At 51.7% G+C, this 15,736-nt stretch overlaps 2 protein-coding genes across 11 annotated transcripts in view; one reads left to right on the forward strand and one right to left on the reverse strand.

Annotated features, from left to right (window-relative positions):
- The window catches only part of ICA1L (islet cell autoantigen 1 like), a 93,515-nt gene that overhangs the window by 57,091 nt on the left and 20,688 nt on the right, over positions 1-15,736 (forward strand). For 8 of the 10 annotated variants that reach the window (XM_075933841.1, XM_075933847.1, XM_075933842.1 and 5 more), the window contains one exon: positions 9,528-9,785. In XM_075933841.1, coding sequence (XP_075789956.1) covers positions 9,528-9,785 — 258 coding nt within the window. Of the gene's footprint in view, positions 1-611; positions 819-9,527; positions 9,786-14,128; positions 14,591-15,736 lie in introns of those variants that run through there. The other 2 variants (XR_012905258.1, XR_012905259.1) reach the window with 2 other exon arrangements.
- On the reverse strand, positions 2,887-7,810 carry LOC142830215 (uncharacterized). Its single transcript, XM_075933850.1, has 2 exons — positions 6,224-7,810; positions 2,887-3,256 (listed from the first exon to the last, which is right to left on the reverse strand). The coding sequence occupies exons 1-2, from the start codon at positions 7,247-7,249 to the stop codon at positions 3,236-3,238; spliced, it is 1,047 nt and encodes a 348-aa protein (XP_075789965.1). The 5' UTR covers positions 7,250-7,810; the 3' UTR covers positions 2,887-3,235.

Consider the following 15,736-nt stretch of genomic DNA (forward strand, 5'->3'; position numbering starts at 1 on the left):
AACCACACGCTAACCCCGAGGAGGCACGCTTGCACACACTAGACATCAGGAGAGCGCTTGCATTCTACTTGGACAGAACGCGCTCTTTTCGAAAGTCCTCACGCCTACTACTATCCCTGGCAACCCGCTCTAAAGGCCAACAGATCTCCTCACAGCACATCTCCTCACATATTGTGAATTGCATCACTCGCTGTTACACCATCCGCGGCAGACACCTGCCCTGTAGACCAAAAGCACACTCGACCAGGAGCATGTCCACTTCCATGGCATTCCTGAAGAACGTTCCCCTGCGAGACATATGCCATGCGGCTACTTGGTCATCTTCGTTTACTTTCGCGAGGCATTATGCCCTGGATCGCTTTAGGGCTACAGTCATAGCAGTCGCTCAAGCAGTTCTCTCTTCTGGCACAGATAATTCCGAAGCACGGCGTCTCTGATTGGGCTACTGCTTCCTACTCACCTTCAGAGGAGCACCTACGGGGACATCACTCGAAGAAGAAGAAATTGTTACCTTGTGCAGTAACATCTGTTCTTCGAGATGTGTGTCCCCGTGGGTGCTCCACGACTCATCCTCCTCCCTGCTTCGGAACTCTTATGTTTGTATCTTACAGATGTTCCGGTTAGGAGGAACTGGCGCGTTGGACCGCTCAACGCAGAAAAGAGCGCGAATGGCACGAGGCACTTCTGCGCATGCGCGGTCCTCCAGAGGGGGCTACTGCTGGCAAACACTCTCCGGTTTGCGGCACCGGGATGAGCCTGACACCTTCAGTGGAGCACCCACGGGGACACACATCTCGAAGAACAGAAGAACTCACAAGGTGAGTAACAATTTCATATTTCATCATATGCAATCATAACAACACCCAAAGGCATCATTTGCAGGATTGAAACCTTTTGATCCATAGCAGAGACCTTTGCTGCTTGAGCTAACCAATACCGGTAGTAGATGGTCATCCTTTATGTGAGCCAGTCACCAAGGAGAATGAGACACAAACTTTGACAGGGCATTTCACCGGTATTTTCTAAAAAGCAGAAGAATGTTGACATTTTAGAATTTTTGGTTTTATTCCCCAACCATTCCAGGTTTGAAGGGCAGTATGTCTAGTGATCACAAATTCTTCTGCTTAATCCTCCCAAGCCTGACTTCTGACTCATCACCTCCAGCCTCAGCTTGTTTCATTCCTGTCTCTTCCCTGACTCCTCATTCCAGTTCCAGTCTCTTTGTCTAGCCATCCTCTGTCTTCCCCCACCCCAGACTCATAGTCCCAGTCTCCCCAACTGCTTGTTCAATCTTAGGCTCCAAGTTCCCCTTGCCTTCCTTCTCCCTCCCACAATGGCGGCCCGTTTCCTCGTCACCTTCTCTAGTCTTTCTCTACTCTCCAGCCCATACTAGTTTACAGTCTCCTTAACTCCCGAGTTCTAGCTTCCCCCTCAGTTCCCTGTCCCAGTTCCTCCATTTAGGTTTCTAAGTCCAGCTTTTGTCCTTTCTGCAATCAACTCAGCAGCTTCCTCCTCCACATTGTCTGGTGAGGAATGAGACGATCATCCTGCTTTCAGTTCCTGTGCACAGTGCTACAATAGCAATTTCAGGGATAGTCCTGCTCAGACTCATCGTGCTGGGCTAGAAGATATTCAGTCCACTGGAATCTTCTGAACATTTAGTGGCCAAATTCTAACAAGTTTCTACTGAGCATATGCAAATACATTTTCAATGGCTCATAGTTTGGCCAAATTTGTGTACTTTTTCATGCAAAAGGCTTGAAAACACATTTTTGAACTAAACAGCTTTAAAAAAACTGACATAGGCAAAACAATGATTTGTTCCCACAGCTCATTGCAATATTCATCTAAAAGGTCATATGAAGCTCCAAGGAAGAAGTCCATTTTCCCCACAAGGATATCAACCTACTTCCTCTCAACTTTCCACTTCAAAAAGTTAGTTCTGATAGGTTGGTTAAGAAGCCCATAGAAGACCCTCCTCAACACCACCTGATGCTAAAAAACCTCACCCATCCTTTTGGATGCCATCGCACCCCTTTCCGCAGCACCTGGGAATGGATAATCTCCAACAAATGGATGCTGGAGATCATTTGAGATGGGTATTCCATTTCACCTCTCCATCTCTCTTCAGGGACCTTTCTCATGAGAGCCTCCTCTTTTACTGTCTTTACTGCCGTCTCAGCACAGGAACCATAAAGCCAGTCCCCACATCTAAGAGACAAAGGCTTTTGCTCTCATTATTTCCTAATATTGAAAAAAGGGAGGTTGGAGGCCCACACCAGATCTCAGAACACTCAACAAGTTTGTCCAGGCTCAGAAGTGCATGATGGTCTGTCACGAGGCCGCCTGTCCGGGCCGCCGCCCCTCCTGTTGCCCCTAGGCCGCGCTCAGGATACCACTTGACTCTGGGTCACCGGGCGGGGTGGGGGGTCCGGGCCCGCCCTCTCTCCGGACCCCAACCCAGGGCCCTGACACTGAGAGGTGCCCTCTCAGTGGTAGCAGGGGGGGTCGGTACCCCAAAACGCCCCTGCTCTCGGGTTACACAGCCCGCCCTGGGTCTTGCTCCACTCCGCCGACCCTCACTGCTCCGGGTACCCGCCTGTCCCTGCGGGCTCCCCGCTGCCTTGGCTGCCTCCTTGCCTGGCTCCCGTGGCTTGTTCCTCCCTCGCTCGGGCTCCTCCTCCGGCTGGCTTGGCTGCCGCAGGTCTCACCCCCGCTGCCGTTGGCTCCTGCTCCGCCGCCGCTGGCTCCTGCTCCGCCGCCGCTGGCCCCTGCCCCGCTGCCGCTGGCTCCTGCCCAGTCGGGTCCGCTGGCCCCGCCGGTTCCGCCCCCCTTCCCCTGGCCTCCCCGGCTCCTTTTATCCCCCCTCCCCTTGCCGTCCCTGGCGTTGCTCTCCCGACGTCATCACCGGCGCGCCCCGGCGCCGCGTGATGACGTGTCCCTCCGCCCCCGCTCGGGCCTGCCGCGCTGATTGCCGGCTCCGCGGCGGCCCCATCTGCCTCGCTCGAGTGGCGGGGTTGCTCCACCCCGTCACACACCTCCCCCCTTTGCAAAGTTCCTACACCCCCCGGTTGCTCGTCACCCGGCAACCGTGAGAGGCAGTCTGCATTCTCATTGTCCTTGCCGGGTCTGTGTTTGACTTCGAAACGAAAAGGTTGTAAACTTAAATACCACCGCATTATCCGCGCGTTATTGTCCTTCATGGTCTGCATCCACTTCAGGGGTTCGTGGTCCGTCACCAGCGTGAAGGCGTTGCCTGTAAGGAAATAGCGCAGAGAGTCTATGGCCCATTTGACGGCTAACGCTTCCTTTTCAATCACTGCGTAGTTTTTTTCCCTAGGGAACAGCTTGCGGCTCAGGTAGGCTACGGGGTACTCCGTGCCCTCTTCCTCCTGCGCGAGAACCGCTCCGAGCCCCACTTCGGAGGCATCGGTTTGTAATATGAACGGTTTTTCGAAATCAGGTGGCCGTAACACTGGCCCTGACATCAGGCACTGGCGGAGCGCCTCAAAGGCCCGCACCCCTTGGGGCGTCCACACCACCCTTTGAGGGCGATCTTTCTTTGTAAGGTCTGTTAGCGGGGCCGCCAGTGAGGCAAAGTGGTTTATAAACCGCCGATAATACCCCGCGAGGCCTAAAAACTGGCGGACTTGTCGCTTGGTGTGGGGTCGAGGGTAGTCTCTAATGGCTTGTACCTTGTCCAGCAGTGGTTTTAACCGCCCCCTCCCCACCGTGTATCCCAGGTACGATACTTCCCTGTTTCCGAATTGGCACTTCTTGGGGTTTGCCGTGAGTCCTGCTCGTTGGAGCGCCCGCAGGACAGCTTCCAGCTGTTGCAGATGGTCCTCCCAGGTCCTACTAAAGACGACAATGTCGTCTATATATGCCGTGGCGTATTCGCGGTGGTCTTCTAATATCTCGTCCATCATCCGCTGGAATGTAGCTGCCGCGCCGTGCAGCCCGAATGGCATGGTGACGAATTGGAAAAGCCCAAACGGGGTAGCGAACGCTGTCTTCTCTCGGGCTGCCGGTGCTAAGGGTATTTGCCAATACCCCTTTGTGAGGTCGATTGTCGACAAATACTCTGCCTGCCCCAACCGTTCCAGCAGCTCGTCTACTCTGGGCATGGGGTACGCGTCAAACTTAGACACGGCGTTCAGCTTACGGAAGTCAATGCAGAAACGTGTCGCTCCGTCTTTTTTTGGCACTAGCACGATGGGGCTCCGCCACTCACTCCGCGATTTCTCCACTACTCCCCACCGTGTCATGTCCTGCAGTTCCCTTTGGACTGTGTCCCACAACTTCCGGGGGATGGGGCGCACTGGGTCTCGAACCTTTTTTCCCGGCTCCGTGGTGATTTCGTGTTGTACTAGGCTCGTTCTCCCAGGTCGGCTCGTTAGGCTGGCCGCTGCCCGTTGCAACACTGCCCGTAGTTGGCCCTGCTGAACCTGATTTAGCTCCTTCCCCACAGGGCTAGCTGCCCAGGTGACCTCTTCCTCGCCCCAGGGCCCAAACTCGATCTCTGTACTCAAGGCCTCTGCTAGGGGCTCTTCCCGTGGTACCCACCGTTTTAATAGGTTAATGTGGTACACCTGGCTTTGACGGTGCCTACCCCCCACTTGGACTTCATAGTCTACCTCTCCAATCTTTTTAATGACCCGGTACGGCCCTTGCCACTTGGCCAACAGCTTGGATTCCCCTGTTGGCAGCAGCACCAAGACCGGGTCACCCGGACTGAGGGTCCTCGGCCGTGTCCCCCTATCGTAGTGGCGGGCTTGAGTTTCTTGAGCTTTCTCCAGGTTTTCCCGTGCCCACCTCCCTATGGTCCTCATACGGTCCCGTAGCTTAATTACGTATTGGACGGCCCCCAGTGCGGAGGACGTCTGCTCCTCCCACCCTTCCCGCACTAAGTCTAGTATACCCCGCGGCCGCCGGCCGTACAATAGTTCAAACGGCGAGAACCCCACCGATGACTGTGGTACCTCCCGTACCGCGAAGAGCAGGGGCGGTAGCAGCTTGTCCCAATCGTGTGGATCATCCTCCACCAATCGCCGTAGCATCGCCTTCAAAGTTTGATTAAATCGCTCGACGAGGCCGTCCGTCTGGGGGTGGTAGGCTGCGGTGCGGATCTTCTTCACCTGCAGCCAGTTGCATAGCTCCTTCCTTAGCCGCGACACCAGATTCGTGCCCTGGTCGGTCAAAATCTCCTTTGGGAGTCCAACACGGGCGAACATCTTTACGAGCTCGTCGGCTATCGCGGCTGCAGTGGTCTTGCGTAGGGGCACGGCCTCCGGATAACGCGTCGCGTAGTCAACTACAACCAAAATGTACTGATGCCCCCTCCGGGTGCGCTCCAGGGGTCCTATCAGGTCCATGCCTATTCGCTCAAAGGGTTCCGATACCAGCGGCATGGGCACTAGGGCGGCTCGGGGTACCCGGGCCCCAGAGGTCCGTTGGCATTGCGGGCACGACCGGCAGAAATCCTTAATGTTCTGGTACACCCCGGCCAATAAAACCTCTGGAGCACCCGTTGCTGCGTTTTCTCAGTCCCCAGGTGCCCTGCCCAATGATTGTTATGGGCCATCTCCATCACCCGCCACCGATACGCCTTCGGCACGACCAATTGGGTTGCCCCATCTCCTAGCCCCGGGACCCGATACAGCCGATCCCCCTGGATCTTGAAATATGGGCCTTGCCCGGGCCTCTGCTCGGCCTCTTCGCCCTCCCCCAGGGTGCTCAGTGCGTTCTCCCATGCGTGCTGTAGCGTCGGGTCTTCCCGCTGTAGGACTAGAAAGTCGCCCTTATCGATCTCTAGGGCTGCCAATGACTCTCCCCTCCCCGGTTCCTGCGGGGGCAGCGGCCCCGCGTCCTCCTCCTGGGTGGCCCATGCCTCGTGCGTGCCTCCCTGGTCGCGGGGGTCCCATTCCCCCAGGAGCCGCCGCAGTCCGGGCCAGTCTCTGCCCAGTAACACGGGGCAGGGTAGCCGGGGTGTTATTGCTACTCGCAGATCCCCGCCCTGTTGCCCGTCGTGTATCTTCACCCAGGTCGTGGGGTACGACCTAGTGTCCCCATGCACGCATTTAATCCACACCGGGGTTCGGGTGCGCACCCCTTTCCCTAGCGCGTCTCGCCGCACTAGCGTCTGCCCGCACCCCGAGTCCAGTACGGCCTCCACTGCCTCCCCATTTAGGCGTACCTGCCCTGTTATACGGGCCCGGCTTACCTCCGATCGCGGCCCTCTCTGGGGTTTGGGCTGTCCGAACGTGCAGTCCATCATGGGGCATTCCCGGCGGAAGTGGCCCTCCTGGCCGCACTGGAAGCACGTCGGTTTTACTTGGGGGCCCGATGCTTCTTCCGTGCCCCTTTCGGCCCCGGTCCGTGCTTCCACTCTCTCGCGGTGCTCGGCCCCGCGCCACACTGGGGCTAATCGCCGTTCCGGCCCTCGGGTTGGGGGGCTTCTGGCCCTGGGCCCTGTGTTGCCCCGCCCTTCCTTCCCTCTGGGGCTGGGGTCTCCCCGACCCACCGGGTTGGTCACGGACCCTATCTTGCCGTGTCCTACTGGTGCCTCGGCCGCCATGAAGTGCTCCATGAGCGTCACGGCTTCTTCCATAGTCCCGGGCAGGTGTCGGCGTACCCATTGCTGGCCCTCCGCGGGGAGCACCTGCAAGTACTGCTCAAGTACCACCAGGTCCGCCACCTGGGCTGCTGTCTTATTAGATGGCTCCAGCCACCGCAGCCCGGCTTCCCGGATCCGTTGGGCGACCGCTCGGGGGCGCTCCCCCGCTCCGTACTTTGCTGCTCGAAACCGCTGCCTGTACGTCTCTGGGGAAATGCCCATCTGGTCGAGGATCGCCTCCTTGACCTTGTAATAGCACAACGCGTCGCGGTCCGATAAGCTTCGGTAGGCGAGCTGCGCCGGGCCGGATAGGTAGGGGGCGAGTATCGTAGCCCAGTGCTCCTGGGGCCAACGGGCCGCTATGGCCACCCGCTCGAACGTCACTAGGAACGCTTCGGTATCGTCCTCCTCCCCCAATTTGGCGAGCCTGATGGGTAGTCGTACTGGGCCCGTCATGTCCTCCTCCCCCTCGTCGGTGGGTCCCGCCGGCCTTGTCCCATCCCTCAGCTCCCGAACTAGCTGTTTCTGCTGCTCCCTAAATTCGGCTGTCAGTTGCCGCAATGCCTCTGTCTGTTGGCTCTGTAATTGACGCTGGCTATCCACCAGCCACTCCACGACTTTGTCCCCATCCATGGTGCCTCAACCTATTTGGGGTGGCAATGGAAATGGAAGAGGGGGAAGGGACCAAGACCGAAAGAAAAACGAGGCCCCTCTCCTCCTGTGCCCTCCGCTACAGGGCCGCCACTACCCACATTCTCCACCACGTGTCACGAGGCCGCCTGTCCGGGCCGCCGCCCCTCCTGTTGCCCCTAGGCCGCGCTCAGGATACCACTTGACTCTGGGTCACCGGGCGGGGTGGGGGGTCCGGGCCCGCCCTCTCTCCGGACCCCAACCCAGGGCCCTGACACTGAGAGGTGCCCTCTCAGTGGTAGCAGGGGGGGTCGGTACCCCAAAACGCCCCTGCTCTCGGGTTACACAGCCCGCCCTGGGTCTTGCTCCACTCCGCCGACCCTCACTGCTCCGGGTACCCGCCTGTCCCTGCGGGCTCCCCGCTGCCTTGGCTGCCTCCTTGCCTGGCTCCCGTGGCTTGTTCCTCCCTCGCTCGGGCTCCTCCTCCGGCTGGCTTGGCTGCCGCAGGTCTCACCCCCGCTGCCGTTGGCTCCTGCTCCGCCGCCGCTGGCTCCTGCTCCGCCGCCGCTGGCCCCTGCCCCGCTGCCGCTGGCTCCTGCCCAGTCGGGTCCGCTGGCCCCGCCGGTTCCGCCCCCCTTCCCCTGGCCTCCCCGGCTCCTTTTATCCCCCCTCCCCTTGCCGTCCCTGGCGTTGCTCTCCCGACGTCATCACCGGCGCGCCCCGGCGCCGCGTGATGACGTGTCCCTCCGCCCCCGCTCGGGCCTGCCGCGCTGATTGCCGGCTCCGCGGCGGCCCCATCTGCCTCGCTCGAGTGGCGGGGTTGCTCCACCCCGTCACATGGTCACATTAGGAATAATTATTGTAATATCAGAAAAGGAAAACAGATTTTTTTGCCCTCAGCCTTCCACATGCAAGTTTTCACATTTTGATCATACCAAGTCACAGATGATATTTAAGGTTTAAAACTGAGATATTAGGCCAAGACCACTACCAGTACAGACCACTCCCTTTCTGGGCTCTTGTGAGCCCCTCTTGTATTCTCTAAGGTTGTCTTGGTAGCAATGGACCAAGGGCATCATGGTTTGTCTTTACCTAGACAATTGTATCTTCACAGCCTGTTCCTTTGCCAAAGTCCAATGAATCACCCATACCACACTGGATCTATTTGAGTATTTGGACCTCCAGTGCACAAAAATCAACATTACAGGGCTTAGAATACATAGAAATCAACTATGTCTCCATCCGGGCAAGGGTGCTCCTTCCACATTGCTGGGACAAGTTTCTTCCAAATGTGAGAATCAATTGCCTTTCATAGGTCATCAGCACAAAAATGTCTGGCTACAATATTTTACCTTGTGGGTATTACCCAGGAATTGTATATTTGAGATACAATTCTGGAGCCAATATTTATAACTTCAGATACAAAAATGATACGTTCATATAAACAGGATCATTATACATAGCAAATCATAACTTTTACATTGACACCTTACATGACATAATTTGTACAAGATTTGTTGCAGTTATATAATAGTGATGATAATTATATATGTAGTCATATTTGAATCGTAGAGTATCACGCAAGGTAGGTGAGGTAATATTGTTTATTAGACCTGATACTGATGAAAGAAACAAGCTTTTGAGCATACACAGAACTCTTCTTCAGTTCATTCTGTATTCAGTCATTAAAATAGATTGTGAAGAGAAGCATATGTACACTTCAAATTGATGGTGAAAATATCTTGGTGTGCAAATCTCATACTTCAAGGAAATTATGCTATTGCAATGACTGTATGGTGATGTGTTTGCTCATGTTTACTATAAACTTACATTCTAAAATAACCATATTATTTTTATTACTAAATGTTTAGGATTTGCATGAACTTTCAAGATGGTCCACATGAAAAATGGTCTTAAAAAAAAGCTATAGTTGCATCTTGTGATTACAAATCAATTTCCTACAAAATTAGTGTTTAATTCTGCAATCTGACCTACATGAGCAGAGCTGGTGGGACCCACTAGCTTTAGTAAAACTACACAGGACTGAGTCCTGAATGAGGTACACAATGCATTATGTTGTCTTCTAGTCGGTATGAATTCATATTTTGGGCCAAATCCTGCTTTCAGTAACAGAAATATAAGTCAGAATGAATTTATGGGTACATCGCTTTAACAGAGCAGAATAAAAAAATTAGCAGGAATTTTGTAATCATAAAGACCATAGTCTGTGCTATTATCTTCTAAAAAATACTCTTCCAACTTGTTTTCTTTTCTCTTTAAGGTTCAAGCAATTTGCTGGTAGATTCTTTGGAGGGAGAAGATTTTGAGAAACAGCTGTCATTCCTGGATAACGTATTGAGTCCCTGTTCTTCAAGTGCTGGACAGATCACACAGGAATGTCAAAATGTGTCTGGGAGTCCTCATACCAATCGCATTTTTCAGAATACTCCTATAGAGTCAGAACCTCTGCCTAGTTCTTCTGGATTCCTACCTTCACAGATTCTTGACCTTGGCCTTCATGCTGCTGGAAGCTACAGGAGTAAGCATATGAAATAGTCATACTACAGACCTTTTTTATCTTTGTCCAAAAGGCCAGATGCTGCTTCCATTTAACAATGATGGCAAAACTTCTGTAGAGAAATTGGGTGCAAAGGTATTAGGATATGTCAGTAGAGGTTGGGCAAGCACTACTTTGAAGAAGCTTAGAATATTAACTAATTCAGCCAGGAAATCTGTAAATTATTATGAGGGCCCTACCAAATTCACAGTCCATTTTGGTTAATGTCATGGTCATAGAATTTAAAAAAAATGTAATTTCAGCTATTTAAATCTGAAATGTCATGATGTTGTAATTAGGTTATTGTAGGGGATGTTGTAGTACTGCTACGCTTACTTTTATGCTGCTGCTGACTTCAGAGCCAGATATTTGAAGAGTGGCAGCTGCTGGCCAAAAGCACAGCGCTGAAAGCAGAACTGGCACCAGCAGCAGCAAGGATGACATGGTATGGTATTGCCAGGTTTACTGTTGTGTGCAGAGCCTGGCACTCAATCAGCAGCCACCATTTCTTCTTGAAGAGGTCCCCATGGATATTCCATGCTTGGTCTTGGTGCCCCCCCCCAGCGCCTGGATCAGAGATTCTGAAGCAGTCCTTGCGTGGGCTGTGCATGCATGGTGCCAATTGGCATGCATCCAAGCACGCATTACCCTAGTTCTCTAGATCCTTCTCAACTGCCCTTGGCCTGAGACAGAGCTCCATAGTTCTCTGCTTTCTTCGACATTTCTGAAGTAGTTTTCATAGTTTCTTAGTTAGTTCTGGTTGTGTAGTTAGTTCATTAATTGTTACTAAGTCTTTCAAAACACCTTTTTCACTATGCCTGGCTCTCCAGGCTTTAAGCGCTGCAGAGAGGCAATGCCTATTTCCGACGGACATTCACAATATTTCAGATGTCTGAGAGAACATCATTCACATCAAGATTATCTTCACTGCACCAAACTCAAGGCCAGGACTCACAGGGACAGAGCCTGGGCGGGGAGAGGGATAGCTCAGTGGTTTGAGCATTTGCCTTGTTATGAGTTCAGTCCTTGAGGGAGCCTTTTAGGGATCTGGGGCAAATCTGTCAGGGATGGTACTTGGTTCTGCCATGAGGGCAGGGGACTGGACTCAATGACCTCTCAAAGTCCCTTCCAATTCTATGAGATAGGTATATCTTGGACATAGATTTTTTTATGTGAGTAAGACTTGCACAATTAGGTTCTGAATTTTTGTCACGTATATACAAGAGCTTCTTCAAGGAGTGTCCCTGTGGGTGCGCCACCTTACGTGTTTTAGCCCCTTGTGCTTCCACTTGGAGATTTGTGGCAGTGCTCTTGTTGGCCACGCATGTACAGAGGCCACCTCATGTGGCAATGAGGGGCTACCCCATGTGCACAGCCAACTGACTCCCAGTGGGAGTGACATCAACACCTCAACTTTCCAATTATTATTACCTTCCAATTTTTATTACCTTTTCTTTACTTTTTCCCTACAGGGGACAGTTTCTTTTTATCTCCCTCACTTTAAAAAAAATGATTTTCATTATCTCTCAGCCACCAGTGGATCTTTTTGCTGCCAGGTGTTTACAATGGGCCATCCCGTTGGTCCTCTTCAATCCACCAGGATGGCGCTGAGCTATGCCATGTTTGCCTAGATTTAAATGCTGCCTCTCCTGCAGGTTAGCCATACTAGTTTCAGATAGACATGCTCAATGCATCCTTTGCTCATCCCTCAAGTGTTTCTCCATTATAAAAAGCTTATGGTCAGGATATTAAAAGCTCATGATCTCTAACTCAATTTATTCATGATGGAGAAATCCCTGCAACTTCTCTCAGACCTAGAATCCACAATGTCTCCAGCATGGTAGTCATCTACATCTGCTAATACAAGGGCTCCACTTCCACATTGTAGCTAAGGACCCTGGTCCCCAGAAAGGACATCAAACTTCCGGCCCGATTGTTATGTTTAAACAAAGCACATGAGATCTTTTATAGGGGAAAAGGCAGTATGCTGCATTAATTGAGAATACAATAGTTGGCTATGCTTTGCAATCACACACACACACACAAAACATCATGCATACAGTCCAGATTCTGTATCAATCTAGTGGCCAGCTAGATTGAACACAGGGGATCAGGGCCTTTGTCGGTTGATGGATCCGATGCTCCTCTGGATTTGGTGCTGGCAAGACGAACCCAAAGTTCCATAGCAAAGCACCCTGCTTTTATAATCCTTTTCTCTGTTTAAATCAATGTATTCCGCTGTGTCATTCTGTGACCGGAACATTATCTTTTTGATGTCAGTGTTCCCAAAACATTTTCCAAGGCTCATCCTATAATCAGTTGTCCTTCGGGAGTGCCCGCTTGCTTCAAGGCTCATCAATCTCCCAATATCCAATCATCTTGAGTCGGGGTACGCATCAATGGTTATAGATGGCTTCTCTGTAGCCAGGTTGTCTCGTCTTCACCCATGCTTGCTCCCCTCCTTCCTTGGCCATCTGGTTCTGAGAAATAACTTTGCACCTTATCTCGACACATTCATACCCCTTTCACACACATAAGCAACGTTACAAAGACTTTCAAGGCTATGCGGCACATCAGCATCTGTATTGGTAAGACAAAGAAGTGTCATAAATCAAGCAATTAAGGCTCAGCCTTTAACATTGTTATAATCTTCATTAACATAGACACAATATTAGATCCTGCCTCTTTACTTACTAATACTTTAGAACAAGGAAATATAGGCGATGTATACTTTACTAAAGATTTTGACTTACTACAATCTTAAATATGATTATATGTTGCCTTACATTACTAAACCTAAAATACAAATATAAAAAAGAATAAAACTTTCAATCCTAACACAATCCTTGCCACACCAAGACACGTGTAAATTAAAATGGTTTCTAGGCATGAAATCTACTTCAGTACTGATGGTACCAAAAATCTCAGACTTTAAAGCACTGGGCACATCTGCACATCCGGAAGAGACACTCTCTCACAGGCAGGTTCTCATGGTGGTGCGAGAGCAAAAACCAAGCCCCCCAGCTTGACACCAACAGTGTCAAAGTTTGTCTTAGCACCTACTGGTGAAGTAGTGCCATCTCCTGCAACTTCACAGCCTTGCAAAATCTCGGCATCGACAGCATGCACTAATAATGACTGCCATCCCCAGAGCCAATCTTCTTGGTACCACAACTCTTCACTAGACCTGTGGACCTGGTTCTCTTTTCTGTGCCCATCACTCCCCTGTTCAGTATCAATGGCATCTCATTTTGGTTGGCAAAGAGCCATGCCATTGTCCCCAGCCCATTGGCACCACCATTCTCCAGCGATGAGGTGGAGGAGACCAAACCAGGCCTGCATATACCTCGACACTCCTCTCCTAAATCTGGTCTCACTATCAGCCAGTGGACATCTGTGCATGTTCACAGCACTCCTGGCTATTACCCCCTATGGTCCCTCCAATTAACCAGCCATACTGGTACCCTTGGACCAGGACTAGGAGTCTCCAACTTACCCCAATGCATGTCTTCTCCTCCTCTCCTGATGATACCATCATGCCAATTCATCAGATTCTTCATATCTTTTCAGGACCTTTTAAAAAGGGTTGTGGACACTCTTAGCAGCTCCCTGCAACCCAACATAAGTACACAGACATTCTGCCTTCATCCCCATTGGCTAAAATAGTATTGCCAATTAATGTAGCCATAAGGGATCCCACTAAGACTATATGGCAGATGCCTGCAAATGCTCAGGCAAAAATTATTATATCTTGGCCAAAGGGACTGAATTTCTTTTTACTCATCCTACCCCCAACTCACTCGTCAAGGAGATGGTAAATCAGAGGGGGGAATAATAACAGTCTAGGTCTACCCCCTATAACAGGGATGGGGAACTGTCAGGACAGGCCACCACTTCCCACAGCTCCCATTGGCCTGGAATGTTGAACCATATCAACTGAGAGCTGCAGGGCTCTGTGCCTGTGGACACTTAGTAAACAAACGTTCTTCTTCGAGGATGTCCCCGCGGGTGCTCCACTGTTGGTGCTGGGCTTGCCCCGGCGCCGCAGATGGAGAATTTTCCAGAAGTAGTAGTCGGCCAGACCGCGCATGCGCCGCTAGTCACGGCATTCGCGCTCTTTTCTCTGTGCGCAGTCCGGCCCCCGCCAGTTCCTCTTGATCGCCTTTAAGAAGCATATTCCACTTCCCATTCCATCTCGTGCTCATTCTACTAGAGCCATTGCAGAGTCCACCACATTTTTAAAAGGGGTTCCCTTGCAGGACATATGTAGGGCAGTCACCTGGGCTTCTCACCAGACCTTTGCTAGACACTGTTCTCTATTTCAGGCGTCTGATGGGGCTCTGACGACTGCGGTTCTCTCCACGGCGAATAAATAGGGACTCCGGATCCCTCCTTCCATTGTGGTGACTACTGCTACTCAGTCACCAACAGTGGAGCACTCGGGGGGACATCCTCGAAGAAGAAAGTGAAGTTACTCACCTTGGTGAGATAACTGTCATTCTTCGAGATGGTGTCCCCCACGGGTGCTCCACTGCCCGCATTCCTCCCCGCTTCGGAGTCCGTTTTCTGCTTTCTTTTTCAGACTTCGAGGCGGCCTCGAGGAACTGGCGGGGGCAGGACGGCGCACAGAGAAAAGAGTGCGAACACCGTGACTAGCGGCGCATGCGCAGTCCGGCCAACTACTACTTCTGGAAAATTCTCCATCTGTGGCGCCAGGGCAAGCCCAGCACCAACAGTGGAGAATCCACAGGGACACCATCTTGAAAAACGACAGCTATATCACTAAGGTGAGTAACTTCACTATCTTGCAGCCCACCAGCAGCTAACCCTGATGAAGCACATGTAGCCCTTGGGACAGTAGTTCCCCTCCCCTGCCCTACAACAAAGACAGGAAGAGGCTCAACCTATTTTTATTCCTTCACCATCCTCCAATTCCACATTGCAAATTACTTTGCACGACTCGTGAAGTACACACACACAGCCTCTTCACAAAAATGTCATCGTTTATTGAACACATCTTTGAGGGCTCAGTCATTGCCAGAACAGGCCTCTAGGCTTCTCTTGACTTGGCCAGTACAGCAACAGTTTCCATCACAACCTTGATTGTCATGCACTGTAGTTCTGGCTCTACCTATCCAGGTTCCTGAGAGAAGTTCAGGCCATGGTTGAGGATTTGCCCTTCAAGGGCGAAAAGCTATTTGTGGAGGGACTTAAGGACTCCTGAGTCACCTTCAGAACTCTCTGCAGCTACATCCCTGGCAACAGAAAATAAAATCTGGAAAAATTTTATAACCAAAGTTCTAGGCAATGTTCTACTCCCAACCTCAGCAGCCCTACTCCCAGAGCTGCAAACAGAAGCAGAATGGACAGAGGCTAATTCCAGACCAGCCTTCCACATCTCAGTCATCCAATTCTGGCCAATCATTTTGAAAATTTGGTCATGGATACAAGACCAGTGTTCCCTCTAATTTTTTATATCTATGTGCAGAATGAATTTTGTTATGTCTACCAATATGGAGATGAAATACAACACATCACCTCCCATATTGGTGCACATAACAAAATTAATTCTGCACATGGATGATCTGTGACAATCTGTGGGGCTGAGAGGGTTGCAGTGCGGGAGTGGACTCGGTAGGAGTCTGGGGTTACAGTGTGGGGTCTGGGCAGGAGTTAGGGTGAAGGAGGGGGCTCAGTGTTGGGGTGTGGAGTCTAAGAGGGAGTCAAGTTGGTGGAGAGTTCTCGAGCCTACAGCAAAGGATTGGGCACATACCTGGGACAGCTCCTGTTTGGTGTGGGTGACAAGTGGCTCCATTCTGCTCCATGATCACCTGCAGACATCACCCCCACAGCTTCCATTAGCCACAATTCCTGACCAATGGAAGCTGCAGGGACAGAGCTTCCCAATGCTTGCAGGGACATGGCTGCAGCTG

This window comes from Pelodiscus sinensis, chromosome 7 (genome assembly GCF_049634645.1).
Source record: "Pelodiscus sinensis isolate JC-2024 chromosome 7, ASM4963464v1, whole genome shotgun sequence".
Taxonomy (NCBI): domain Eukaryota; kingdom Metazoa; phylum Chordata; order Testudines; family Trionychidae; genus Pelodiscus; species Pelodiscus sinensis.